General features: G+C 40.2%; 1 protein-coding gene across 1 annotated transcript; it reads left to right on the forward strand.

The window, feature by feature from the left end:
• Positions 1–4,238: 4,238 nt before the first annotated feature.
• Positions 4,239–14,875, forward strand: CLUL1 (clusterin like 1; the record flags this gene model as incomplete). Its single annotated transcript, XM_084280475.1, has 7 exons — positions 4,239–4,341; positions 5,637–5,785; positions 7,638–7,805; positions 9,655–10,099; positions 11,370–11,507; positions 13,409–13,623; positions 14,708–14,875. The coding sequence occupies 7 exons, from the start codon at positions 4,239–4,241 to the stop codon at positions 14,873–14,875; spliced, it is 1,386 nt and encodes a 461-aa protein (XP_084136601.1).
• Between the last annotated feature and the right edge of the window lie 387 nt (positions 14,876–15,262).

The raw sequence follows: 15,262 nt of genomic DNA on the forward strand, positions 1-15,262 counted from the left end.
ATTCTGTAGCCTTAAAACCCACATTGTTAGCAAATCTCTGTGCATGCTTTACATTAGCCATGTAATTACACCATAAACCCCTGCTAGGATTTAATTTCAATTCAAAGCAGTGGAACTAATGGTGTGCTTACAAATAAAGCTAATTAAGATTGTGTAGAACTGGGGACTATTTCATAGGAGTATCAGGAGATTTAATGTCAATATGTAGCAATTTGCATGGCTTGTAGAGTCTGTAAGTACATACAGGTATTGTCAGCTCGATCACTGAATGACTGGCCCAGCTCAGAAAGAAATGTGAAAATACATAGTAGGAAACAACTCTCCCAAACAGCAAATAATCATGTAAATGTGTAACTGGGACAAAATCCTACAGCTGATGTATAACACAGGAAATTCCATTTCAACATATTTCTTGATGCTTAATCCTGCCAGGTGGAATGGATCAACAAAAAGGGAGAAATCACAGTACATTGTGAAAAAATGTTATACATTCGTGGAGGTCATCCAACGGGACAGAAGGAAACTCCACAAAGCAGCTACAACGCTCGAGTTCAGCTAGGTTCGAGCTCAGTGTTACAACTGCATCATTACAACTATTTACGTTTCAATATACCAGTATCTTGCAAAAAGCCTGTTTTCACTGAAATCCCTTTGGAAGCTATTTCCTTGTTTTTTTCCAATGTATACATATCAATTTCAATTAAAACACAGCAGTATTTGAATAATAGATGGGGTGAGGAAAAATGGCACTTGCTATAACTTGCTCACAAGAACTCCTTGAGGCTGTCTCCAGTATGATTCAATATTAGAGTACCTTGGAATTTGCAACAGCATTGGTAGATACTGAACCATCTGCTTGTATTAGACTGTGAAAAAATGAACATGTCAGCACGATGTCATGACATGGCATACTATAACTGATCAAAGTACTCAAACTCAGAGGAAAACAAAATATTAAGAGGAAACTGTTGAACACGGCAGCTGAGAGAAAAATTGGAGATCTCCACAATGTGTCACTGCAAATCAGATCTGGAATGTTAAAAGAAAAGAGTGGATATTTGATATGAAACCTGAAGGCATAATTGGTAAGATTCTTCTTTAATTAAATTCAAAACAGAAATAAGAGAGGAGAAGGTTTGTAGAGTGAGAGCAACTAATAAATGCCTTTCAGGAATAGGGTGTTGTGTTCTTAAGTGCATTTCAAAAGTTAAGTTTAAACCCAAGATTAACTTTAACAGGCATACTAACTCTAGACAATTTTATCCTCAGGTTCTTTAGACTTCCTCTTTCAGCCATTAGATATATATGAAATAATATGAGAGCAAAGTACTAGGATTTGGTGCTTTTGTGTAAAGACAGATTGCTAGATAGATAGGTATAAAAATGCCTATTTCCATGTGATAATAATAAAGTGCGAGGAATAACATCTAAGACAATGCAACACACTTTGCAATGTTCAAAATCAACTGAATTGAGAAAAGGAGCCCAACACCCACCAGAACTCCCTGTCTCAGCATTAGGTTGGGTGCAGATTTCTCTTTGCAGATTTGGCTTTGCAAGGTGCCAAGAGCGTGTTTGACCAGAGACCCAGAGAGACCTTCAGAAGACGGGGACTTCTGAAAATCAGCGATGTGATCTGTGTCAGGGGCTGCCTGCCCTGTGCGGCTGAGACCACCTGCTTCCTGCAAGTTCCTGGGAGCTAGGGGTGATGTGTTGAAACTGCCCTTTTTACTCTGGATCAAGTAAGGCTTTCTCTATAGCAAGTCAGGCCTAGAAAGACCAGTAGTAACCTCTCCCAGTAAATTAATAGTAGCAAAGATAAATGCCAAAAGTGAGGGAGTAAACTACTGCAGTAAAAGACTTAAGTCTTTGTTAGGATTCATTATACATGTCAGCTAATAACACACATTTCACAAGTGTCTATAATAGATTGTCTTTCTTTGTGCAAATGTATTTTCCATTTACTCTACCCTGAGCCAAGCACAAGGCCCAGGGAGAGAGAGCGAGCCTGTCCCTTTTACTTCAGCCCAAGCCCCAGGGGTGCTTAGCAGACAGTCTGGCCAGGGGATTGCGAAGTCTACAAGGATGCTTGCTTGGTATTGCTACAAAAGAGAACTTGAAAGGCTTTGTGCCATGAGGAGCCTTGGTCAAGGAGTTAGCATTACAGTGAGCCAGCAATTCATGTAGTTTAAAAGAAAATACATATTCCCCTCCCATCCGTCATTTTCAGAAAATAAGAGTGGAGCTATCTTAATTTCTAATGCAAACTGAGCAGTTGCAGTTCCCATTTGAGCTAACAGGTTCTCCACACTCCCTGATAATGTGTTTAAAAATAAACCCCTCAAATCTCTTTGGCTAAGCAGCATTAATCATGCTAGATCTTACCCATCAATCATCAATTGGCTTTTATGGACTACAAGGTAAAGAAAGAAAAATGGAATGTTTTAAAACTGCTGTTACAGACCATGAGCTACTGACATCTACTTTCCTCTTTGACTTCAAGGGAGTATTATTGCTGAATATCACAAGGTAGGATACAACTTGCTAAGAGTATTTGCCCAAATCTTTTATCAAGTTTCTGTTAGAATTTAAATAGCTCATTTCAAGGTATCCCAAACTTCATGCAGGTCAAATCCCTGGCATACTTCGCACACACGGATTAACTGAAGAAATCATTAAGAGGGCAACCCCTCCAAAACATTAGCAAGTAGAATGATATACAAAATGCCAAAATTTGCTTATCTGCTTTCAGACTGTACTCACACACCAGCCTGCACCTGGATTCCTGGCTCGGCTTTATATCTGTATCTTCAGAAGGTACACAAAGGCGGCTGTTACATAACCCAGCGCTTTTCATCGCAAACTAAAATGACGCTGAAGAGATTAAATGCTGGCAGCTATTTTTAGCCAAACTAACCGTGACAATTCCGCTAAGAACATAAGCTGCCGATATCTCCTAAGGTAAAAAGCAAGACGATGGAGGAGCTCACCACAGGAAAGGCTAACGACACCAGACAGACTGACAGATCGCAGGCCCAAGCCTCAGGGAACGGCGCAGCACTGCCCGACGCTCCCTCTAGTGGCTTTGCCTACAGCGGCGAGCGTGAGGCCTCGCACACCCAAAACCCTCCGGGCCTAACCAGGCGACATCCCGTTAATAGGATTAAATACCTTCTCATCAGATAAGTAGAACATGGCAAAATCCCTGACACTGCCGGCAATTAGATCAGAACACAAGCCGACCCCTTCCCGACGCAGGGAGCAGTTTTGCAGAGGAGGTGTTTCAGTATTAATGGTAAATATCTTGGGGTTTGGTGGGGGTTTTTTTTACTTTTCTTTGGTGATGGGTTTGTATTTCTTTGCAAAATTAGTTGGTCTAAAGGCATGATACATATGAAAGCAACCGTAGAAGTAAAGCCAGGCTATAAATAAATCCAGGCTCTTAATTTACATAGGCACTTGCAGCTGATAATTGCATCTCCAAGAAGGCTATGCTGGCTAACAAGACACTTAGATATTGTGTTCACTTAATCAGGAGAGAACTATAAAGTGTAGCTGCATGGTTTCTAAAAAATAAACCTTTCTCTTCTAACTGCTCTTGGGAGGGAAATAAAGCAAATGGTATTTCTTTGCCTTATTTTGTAGGAATTTCCTTCAGTTGCTGATGTGTTTGTTTAGAAAACAAACTGCTCTAACTGCCAATTTCTTGGAACGCCTATTATTGTGTCAGCTCTATTAAGTATTATCCTGAAGGACAGTGAAAGGAGTCGCATGCTTGGAGAGAAGGAATGAAACAATATTTTAGAAATCTCCATTTTAAATTGAGCAATAATATTTTGCATGGATGCATTTATAATTTGAACTAAGAACAGAGTGAGAGATCAGTAGCTACTGTGTTTCTCAAGGTAGAAGGACAGACGGGGCTGCATAAGCTTCCAGTTTTATGTATATATGTCCTGATTCTGTTGCACCATTGTGGAAATTCAGTGGAATTAATCTAGTTGGTCTGAATACATGATTGCAAATGAGGTCATGCTTCTTATTCATGTATTTTCATTAACAGTAGTATTTAGGTGCATAGTAAAGATCTCAGAAAGCATTAAGTTCAAAAGTATTAAATATCAAATTCAAAGTAATGGGACTTGTATAATACTTAGTAACCATTGCACTTAGGCACTTGAACATCGTGAAGATACTTACATTTAATTGTATGGACCTGCTTTTTTAACAGAAAGAACATGAAGCCCTCTTGGTTATTTATAATATATGTGCTGTGGCTGAATGGTCATCAGTGCGCACCGACAAAGCAGGAGGAAATGAATCTCCGGGAAAACCTGAAGGGTATGTATGGCTTTCTTGCCAGGGGTGTGCTAGAAGCACCTGGGCCCAGGTCTCCAATTTCCTGGTGCATCCTGACTTCCTCACTCACTAGTGTCAAGAGTATCCATGCTCATGTGTGGAGTTTAGGAACCATAATTTAGCTGACTACATGCATCCACACATATACAATGGGGAGATAAGAACAGCTGGGATGAGAAGGAAAAGGGATTAGCAGATAAGCTTCTCCTCACAAAAAATATTTACAGGATTTTTATAGGTTACTTGGTGCTCATAGAACACTAGAATAGAAACTGAACCCAAAATTCAGTCCACCACATTCTGAATTATTTTGTTTGCTTAAATAACCTTTCATGGTGTTTATTCCACAATTAGCATACATTGCTGGAAAAAGATGTTTTTTGCAAATAATTGAAATAAAATGACCTAATTTAAACTAAATGCAGCTATTCTGTGTATAATCACCTTTAAACATGGCTTTATTTTGTGGTTAGGAATCCCAAAAGGATCAGACATGAAATATTCCTTTGCTTCAGTCTATATCAATAATATTTCTGTAACAAACAAAGATTTAGGGGAGGGGAAGAAAGATGTAAAGGAAGAAATGACTGAAATGTACTTTTGGCAGTGTCAGGGTGATGTGGTCTGTACAGGTCCAGAGACATTCAGGGTATTTCTGCAAAGGCAGCAAATACAGATTAAGGATAGGCAATCATGCAGAGAGCTTCAAGGTGCAACATGTGGGACAACCTGGCCTTTCACCAAAACTCTACAGTCATTACTTCACAGGAAGTCTAGAAAATGTACTGTTATGAAAGCAGGTTGAAGCCACCTGTACTTATATTTTCAAAATACAAAGGGAACATGTCTCAGCTTGCTTTTAGAGTATCTTACGTCATTAGGAAACTGTCAAATAATCCTTGGAATTACCGACAACCCAGGATAAGGTCCCAAGACCCTGCTTTGAGCAAGGGAGTTGGACTCAATGATTATCTCCAGATCTGCCTTCTAGTCTCAACTATTCTGAGATTCAGTGACCAGAAGTGGGACAGCCACATACTCAGCTTGAGTTACACACAGCTAATCACTGGCAAAGGCTGTTGGCCTGATTTTTATCTGATGGAAATTGATGGGCTGTGTATTATTCAGCATTTACCATCTCAAGAATTTGGCTGTGCAATTATAGGGAAATATAGGGCTGTTTCATTCTCCTTCATCATCAGTGCATGGTAATTTGTGCCAGTGTTAACATCTGGCTAAGATGCTATGTAATACAGCTTTTTTTTTTTTTCTTTTAGTATTATCTGAAGTTGGAGAGAAGTATGTAGATGAAGAGGTAAAAAAAGCTTTGATTGGTATTAAGCAGATGAAAATTATGATGGAAAAAAATGAAGATAAGCACGTAGATCTGATGAAAACCTTGAAGAAGAGCAGTGAAGAGAAACAGGTAATTGAAGTGCATCTGAGGTTTGTTGTTTGTGGTTTTGTTGAATTTGTTGTTTGTGTTTTTGAGAAAAGCCTGGCTCCACCCTCTGACACTCACCCTTTACATATTTATAAACATTAATAAGGTCACCCCTCAGTCTCCTCTTCTCCAGGCTAGAGACCCAGCTCCCTCAGCCTGCCCTCATAAGGAAATTGTTCCACTCCCTTATACAACAGTTCTGCAGTAAAAAGAGACATTAAATGCTGTACGTGGACTCAAATATCACTTTAGAGAGACAAGCTGAGTTTTATGATATCCAGAATTCAGAGATGCTGCAACAGCAATTTGCTGAATAAAGTATTGTGCTTACTGCTCATTTCTCCAAATCTTCTGGTTCACTGAATTCAGACCAAGGCAACTGCAAGTAACTACATAAAGTTGTTTCATGCAGGTGGTCCAGCAGCCCTGCCTCATGTGTCTGTATACAGCTTGGGCCAGAAGATGTTTCCCAGCTTGCTTTGCAAACTTCAGGCCTTCAGAAAAATAAACAAACTATAATTTGCTGTAGAGAACGTACATGGGATCAGGGGAATTTCCAACGTCCTAGCACAATACCTAGGCTCAGAGCCACATTGCTCAGATGATCCTGAGAATGAGAGATCAATGTGTATTTTAAGAAACACAAAGTTCCTAACTTGAAAGAAAGTTTCTACTTGGGCCAACATCTGGCAGTTAGTTTAATCTGTATTAGCAAGCAAAAAAAGTACCTGATGGGTTTCTAACATAGTTAGTAACACCAGTACACTCCCATTATCTATGCTGTTGTTAGTTCTTACTAGATGATTGCGTTTACACAGAACTTATATCCACAGTGACAATTCATAAAACACTGAATAAATATATTAGAAAGATCAGAATGTAATTAAACAGGCTTACGGAGGCCACCCTCACTGTCTCCACTAGGCACATTTCTGACAGTTTTCCCTTCTGTGAGCCTCTTCCCTATTGAAATGCTGCCAGAAAGGATTAAGACTGAGCAATTAAAAGGTTTCTGTCATACTTGGGCACAACCCGGAACATTGCTTGGAAACGTAACCTAATAAAATATCTTGTACCTGTAGAAAGAAATGAATGATGTGCAAGCTGGTAAGAGCTCTTCTATCTTTCCCTGGCCAAGACTACTCTAAAATGCTTCTTTTGATCTGCTCAGCTTTGTGATCTACCTGATGGAGAATGATCCACTAAATAGAAGCAGCATTGTAAAATGCATCATTGTTTCTCTTCTGTATGGAAGAAGTGCCTCACACTTCCACTAGAGCAGGAAGAAACCCCCCTCACTGCAGTCTTGACTATTCCCAACAGAGGGAATGCTATAGTTTTACATATTTCTGCATTAGAGAAAGAATTTATGCATGGCAAGGGCTTAGCCTCACAAAGTATCAGTCCTTTAAAGGACAGAGCAAAGCAACCAAAAAAGGGCTGTTTGTGGAACGGATGTATACTGCAGATACGATTCAGAGAAAAAAGATCCGAATTGAGCACATGGCCTTGTTAGGGGCTGAATGCTTCTTGCACAGAAAAATGGGGGGGGTGGGTTCATAACCTCAAGATCCAGGTATACTATAGAGATCCATTTGGGCTTGCAGGCCGTGCCCCCTGAGAGAACCCCATCAGAAAAACTCCTTAAGGAAAAGCTTTTTAATTTTTGGTTTCCTCCATATGGGACTGCAGCTGAGAAGACCACCTACCCTAATGGTTAGGAACTAGCAAAAAGAGGAACCACAAACAGCCAAACTGAGTGATCAACACTGGGATAAGTATTTAGAATATTAACCTGAAAATTACCCTCAAGTGCATCTTTTTTCTTACTTAGCAAGCCTTGCGACTAATGGATGAAGTAAAGGAAAGATTAGAAGAAGAAGAAAGACAGTGTCAAGTATCCTTGAAAAATTTATGGGATGAATGTCAATCTTGCCTGGAAAGTACCTGCATGAGATTTTATACAACTTGCAAACATGACTTGTCAACATTTAGAAGAAAGGTAAGTAGAAGTTGTCTATCTGGGAAATACTCTTGAATTCACTGAACAGTTTTAGAGAGAGCGCATCTTATTTTCTCAGTGCCAGCTCTGCCAGTTTTATCAGGTTACTAAAATTAATTTCATTTGGAGGGTGTAGAAGTAAGAAGTTGCATGGCAGAGATTATGTGCAATTATATTCATTGAACACCAAGCCAAAATGAGTTTGGTTGCACACTGGCGTGACTCCATGGCCACTGATTATTCCCCTGGCTCCAAGGGAGTCACTCCAGATACACAGTGTTGTCTCTCACAGTAGGACTTGCATTAAGTTGCTCAATACCTGTTTGTGGAAAAAACCACCACAGAGATTCTTTATGGTCCATCTGAAAATCAGCAGGCTAAAAATGAAGATATACTTAGCAAAATTCTGGGGGTGGTGTGTGTGTGTGTGTGTGTGTGTGTGTGTGTGTGTGTGTGTGTGTGTGTAAAAATCACCTACTTAAACACAGGAAAGAATGATATTGTGTATTTTATTTTAAATCTACTCTTTGAGTAACAAAATAGCTTTAAACTGCTTAACTGTTTTTTAATAAAGGAAACTATCAGCAAAGGAGATTCCCCTAATTCTACCCAAAAGAAAATATGCTTTCCTGGCTGGCACATAATTATCACAAGGTTTAACAAAATTGTAATCACATTTTTTATCTGGACATATGCTTTATGTGCAGCTTAGTAACTGAGGCTGCATGATTACTGCTGCCAAAATTTTAGCCACATTACCTAGCTTCCACATCCTCGGGCACTGAAAAATAGGATAGCTTGGTTAAATGTGGTTTGTTTCAGAATGGGCAAGTTTTAGAGCAAAGGTGTTTAACATTTGTGCACATTCTTACAGTTATTCAGGAAAAAAATGTGGAAGATACTGAAGTTAGGACTACTGTTAGTAATTCTGTGTTTTTAGATACCTCTCATGAATACCTGAGGGTATCTCTTGGACTTTCAAGAATCTGTGGGTGTCAGGTTGAAGTTACTGCATTAAAAGTTACATACTGCACTGTCACTGAGTTGGACCCTCTTGGCAACTCCCTCAGTACGCTATAGGGTTTATTTGAAGCATTCAGTGTGAGAAATGCGTCGTGACCTATATCGTTTAAAAAAAAAGAGGACAAAGACAATAGCTGTGGCCGATGACACACAGTCAGCAGGGGCACTGCTGGCTCAGGCTGTTCCCGCAGAGCCGCTTCACAATTCACCTTCCCTCCGAGCTGCACGAGCCATCAGATCAAGCAGCTGATCTAACTTTGAAAATGTATATGATATATTTGTATGTGTATGTGTTTGGCAGGGTGTTTCTTAACCCTCCCCAGTTTTGCAATGCCATGGAGTGCAGCTCCACAAAACATCGCATCTGTCCACTGCTTCACTCAGTTTAATGGGTTTCGGCTTGCACAACCGTGTGAGGACAGGGCCACTGGTGAGAGAGGGTAGGGTGTTTACAGATCACAGGGAGAACAATCATCTTCTATTCCCTCCACTACAGATAAGTACCACTGAAATGTTTCCAAGATAAAGTCCAAACTGTTGGAAGAAATCCAAACACCAATACTAACTTCAAGACCCCGCAGATTAAAGGCCAAGTGGCAAATCTTTTACTCCAGACCTGGTCTGGAGCTAATGATTTAGGCTGAAGGTACTTTCATGCTTTAGAGTCTAGTGTCTTAAATGACTTTGGTTAATATTCTGTGTTTTCAGTTAGTAAAAGGGCATTGTTCCTGTGGGGTTTTGGAAGAAAAAAATTAGAACCATTTTCCTGAGAGATGAAAAAACAGTAACTCATCAGGCAGCTGATCCATCTTCTTCTTATACACAGGTTGAAGACTTTTTGAGAAAAATACCTCCACTCATTTTTACTTTTCATGAGGATCAAGGAAAAGACATCCAGTTCAACGAAAAGCCTGAGAAAGAGGATACCCAGCTAGTAAAAATGGAAGACTTATTTAGCCAACTATTATCAGACATGGGCTCGATATTTGACAGAAGTTTCATTTTCTTCAAGCAGATGCAAAAAGAATTTGACCAGTCTTTTCAGACGTATTTCATGTCTGATCTGGACTTGCACGAGTCCCCCAGCATGCCAGCTTTACCAGAGGACACCACTGGAAACGACGGCTCACAGAAAGGCTGGGGTATACCTGGCTTTTTACAGATAGTTTTTGATTTCAGTAAGACGGTGTTTGAAGGTGTCAGTGAGGTGATTACTGAAGTATTTGATGAATATAGAGATATCAGAAGAGATGTGCCAGAACAAGCCAAAGGCAAGTGTTACAAAATGAGAATCAGCTGCACTGCCAATGACATCAAACCCCTCAGGATTGCTAAAATGCGGTTAATGATTCAGTTTGCGCTGTGTTAGCGGGAGAGATGCCGTGGAAGCTCTGGAGGGTTTCTTGGTTACACAGGCATTGGCCAAGGATAACTTTATCGGTTAAATTGAAAGGTACAAATCATGCAAAAATCTCAAATAAATGTTGCAAGGGATTCACAGGTCCTACACAGCCTGATTTTCACAGCAACTCTCAAAAAAACATTTGCAGGAGTTCCCCGGGAGCTCTTGAATTCACGACGAATGGCGGTTTCCATAGGGCTGACTGACAGGTGTGATCTCAGCATTTGTCAGGGTATGGTATGCACCACATCATATTGACAAGTCACCAATTCTCAAAAATAAAAAAGGGCAACTCTGTGAGATGTCAAGGCATATCCCTGCCCTTGCCAAATGACATTAAGCTCAGCCAGACAACTGCAAGCCCTGTACCAGGCTACAGCAGCAACGCGGCGTGCCAATCCAACACAAACCAGGCATTAGGTTTGCCAGTGACCAGAAAAATTCTGGGCATAACTGTGGTTTTAGGTGTCAACTCTCCATGGAGAAGAAAAACCCATGGTCAACTTTTAGAATAGAAGTAAGCCTTATCCTTCATATCTTACTAATTAATGCAAATAGAATACCAAGTGTTATTCAAATACATGCCAATGGCTATTCAGAAGGAGATCACAGTAAGGACATGCCGTGACTCTGAGTATGAGGTGACATAACCACTATACAGTCATCAGGAAATACAAAGTTAAGTGGTTCTACAATAGTGGTTCTTGGCTTTTCCTGTATCATGACCCATGTTACTGTAGAAATAAGCTTTGGTACTGTTCTCTCTCATCTTGCTGTACGTGATTATGAAACATCTCGACTTATAAGGGTCAAAAAGATCTTATCAGAACTTACATAATGTAGCAATAGCATGTATTAATTTTAGCAATTGTTCAGCCATTAGTGGGGAATGCACTGCTGTGCCTTTATAAGGGAATGTACTATAGTGGCATGAATTCCTTCACAGAAAACATGATTTGTATCTTCTCCTGACTTCCAATTTTTAATGTTTTATTTCTTTTTTTTTTGGGGGGGGGGGGGGGAAGAGGGATATGTTTTGGATTAAGGGCAAGAAGTTATAGCACAGGCTAGGTAACAAACGTGTATTTATCAAGACCTACGCTTAATGGCAGTCTAAAAATACTGTGACTTCATTCTAGATCCTGAAAGAAGTGGCATGTTCTCAAAAATTGGGTCAGGGCGCCGGAGGCCTCTGTGCAGGGAACTTCGGGAGAACTCCTCTGGATGCCCACAGTTTCATGAGAGGTGTCAGAAATGTCAAGACAATCTTTTGCACGGTAAGTAGCTATTTCCTATATTTTTCTTCTGTAGCACATTGATCACTGGCTTGTAGATTTTGAGGCTGTTATTTTCTACCATGCTGTTTCCACAGCTTTGGAATTGACATTTAGTCACTGAGTTTTTACTGTAGCTACAGATAAAAACACTATTCCTTATTCCAGAGGATTTCAATTACCTTTCCCCGCTGTCTCCACACAGTGTCAGTATAACTCAGTTATATTGCTGGGGGTTGGAAGAGAAGTTCTACACTCTCTAACAAAATACCTATACATTTTTTTGGAGTTGCCATCCAACAGGGAAGCTGAAGAGCCTGTTAATGGTTCTTTGTCAGCAAACAGGCCTGATGTGAAAGACAAAAACCAGACTGCTTGTCAGTATGTAAGGAGATGGCAAACCTCTGGCATGCATTCCACGGCCACCTGGAAAAAAATCAGACTGCATCACCTAGAAGTGCTCTCAGGACTCCTGCTGCAGCATAACACATCAGTGCTTCCAAAATTATTCAGGTCTTAAAAGCCACAGAATATGCTTAAACCCAAGTACCTTCAGAACACCTCTGGTGCAGCAAATGTTAATGATCTAATGACACATTTTGAGAAGAATATTGCACCTCTTCCATTTCACTAAAAATATCCTTTTGTCTACAACCATGAATTACAGATAGCAGTTGGTATCTGTGGTTACTGTACCATCAGCCTAAAGGCATCCCTTGACAGTCCTACTTGACAGAGAATAAACTGAACTTTTTCAAAGTAATTGTTGTAGGAATTATATAATATTCTTGTTTAAAATCTGTATTTTAGCAAAGGAAAAAAAAAGCACTCTTCAGTTCTGAATGCGTGACAGATGATACTAGCCACTTACTAATGTCTAGCTATTGTTAGATAAATATTAGGACTTAACACAGCAGGTTGGGGGAAGTGATAAAGCCACTCTACTCCATTCTCCTGAAACCCCACCTGGAGTTCTGTGATCAGCTCTGGTGCCCACAAGGTATGAGGCACATGGAGTTGTTGGATCAAGTCCAGGGGAGGACCACAAAAATGGTCAGACGGCTGGAGCATCTCTCCTATGAAGACAGGCTGAGAGAGCTGGGCTTGTTCAGCCTGGAGAAGACTCTGTGGAGACCTTATAGCAGCCTTCCAGGTCCTACCTAAAGGGGCTCTACAAGAAATTTGGAGAGGACCATTTACAAGGGCATGTAGTGATAAGACAACGGGCAATGAGTTTAAACTGAAGGAGGGAAGATTTAGATTAGATGTAAGGAAGAAATTCTTCACTATGAAGGTGGTGAGGGTGTCCAGAGAAGCTGTAGCTGCCCCCTCCCTGGCAGTATTCAAGGCCAGGTTGGATGGGGTTTTGGGCAACCTGGTCTAGTGGAGGGTGACCCTGCCCATGGCAGGGGGATTGGAACTAGAGTGTCTTTGAAGTCTCTTTCAACCCAAATAGTTTTGTGATTCTAAGATAACATACATGATGGGCTTGCTTGTAATAGCCTATGTACTTGGGATGGATTGATAGTGGAGTATGAACAATGTAAATAAAAAAAAAAAAGATAAAGTATAAGCAGATTGTGCAGTTGCTGTATGTAAACTCTGCCACTTCTTATTTAGTGTAACAGAAAATCTATTACCATGAAATATGATACAAACCTTAAAGTACTTGGTAAGTCACTGTAATTCAGCGAATCCATTTAGACATTATGAGCCTAAACTAAATCTACCAAAATAGGTCAGCAAGAACGACTCTGGGTTTTTTTAAGCATTATTTAAACTCCAACGCAAAACATGCCCCACTGCTAGATTTATTTACAGTGTTCTGTATTTAGGATAGAAAAGACTAAGAACAAGACAAAGTACTTTCCTATCAGCTTCACGCTGGCTGTCTCTTCTAACAGACTGCCCCAACGTTCCTGAACTGCACATCAAGTTTGACGAAGCCTTTAAACTGGTTAATCTCTCGGGGGAGCAGTATGAGCAGATTCTCCAGGTGGTTCGGCGTCACACAGAAGACACCTCCTACTTGTTGAACAAAATGAAAGAAAGATTTGGGTGGGTGTCTGAGTTATCCAATATGACCATTGGACCAGAAAACATTTTCAATATAGTTAAGGTAAGGGTTACTTGACGAAGGCAACTATTGCACAGTGTTGTCTTTGACCTGTGCTTCGCTCATACTTATGCTCTGGGGGATTGTGGGTGTTTGTACATGTGCAATGCTTGGTTTTAAAAACACAGAGTTCCTACTCATCTTGAGTTTATGTATGCTGGATAATCACTCAATGAGCCCCAACTCCAGAGATGAGAAATTATTTTCCTCTTTTGGTCTGATTGATGGCTGACAGAGTAAATTGACACCAGCAGCTTTGACTGGCCTCACATCGCCTTCCCAGATAAACTTCACTGTACCAATCATGAGCACATCCGTATCGGATCACTGAATATCCAACTGTATGTCTATGTCTGCACACACATCCCAAAGCTCAAAGAAGACAAACGTTATACAGGTTGTTGCAGCGGAAGCTGCGTATCTTTAACAGCAATCTGTCAAGATTCCAATAGTTACATCACGATTAACTGTATCTCACACACAAGAATATATCCAAGGTATATTCAATCCATTTTCCTGGGCAACGGACAAATCCTATTCTCCATTCTGAGTCAGAAATCCAATGTATTAATACACAACTGTATACAAAATGTTTGTGCATTCTACCAAAAGTCACAAAGTCAGTAACAAAGGGACAGGTGATACCTAAGCACCCCTTCCCAACAGAGTCTGAGATATCTGCTCTGGAAAAATAAAGCTACAGTACGAAGTCTGGCTTAGAAAAACACACAGGAATGAGTAACTCCAATTGCAAAACCTTTGTCTTGAAATTAGTTGGACAACTCACACAGAGGTTTCATCAGGAGAACAGAAACTCTCTGTAGATGCAGTTCATGGTGTAAATATTAACATACAGTTCTTCAATATGGTCCTGCAGTGCCACGTCAGTTCTTTGCACCACCTACAACAAGCTTTGGCATAAATTCAGACACCCACTGTTTTTGCAGAAGAAAGTAACTTAAAGAAAGTAGACAAGTCTGGAATATTACTCGATTTAATTTCCCCCTTATAAGACAACAGGCATAAACAAAACTGAAAGTACACAGTAGTTTGTAATGTCTAAAGGACTGATTTTGTTCTCTTCTAGGTGGTACCTGGGGACCCCTCTGGTAAAAATGACACAGTGGTAGATGTGAATATTCTGACTTCACCTACTTTCACCATTAAAGTTCCTGCCAGCTTAGATCCAAAGAGTGCTGAATTCATTGAATATATAGCTGGGAAAGCACTACAACTGTACAAGCAGAATTTTTAAGTGGTAAGTTTATTCTTTCTCCTTTCACGGAGAACACAGTTCTTTGCAAGAGGTGCTTACACTGCAGTGAACTTCAGTTAGAATAGGACTCAGTCATGGTATATTCAAGACTATCTCCTCAGAAATGACTTGTTGATTGACAGACGCACAAGTGTTATAGAAAACAAAAACAAATGCTCAGTGGTCTAGCATGCAAAACACAGACATGATGATATTAAAAGACTTGAATTTAACTGTGAAACCCTCCATCTTTTAAGTAACCTCTGGAATGAGGTAATGCGATGATAAATGTTCCTTCAGAAAATAATTGCCTCACAACCACAGTCTACAGCCTTGGCACTGGAAACCATGTCTTTGTGTTCATTAATCACAAATGAATTGGAATTA

This window comes from Gallinula chloropus (genome assembly GCF_964237585.1).
Source record: "Gallinula chloropus genome assembly, chromosome: 2".
NCBI lineage: Eukaryota > Metazoa > Chordata > Aves > Gruiformes > Rallidae > Gallinula > Gallinula chloropus.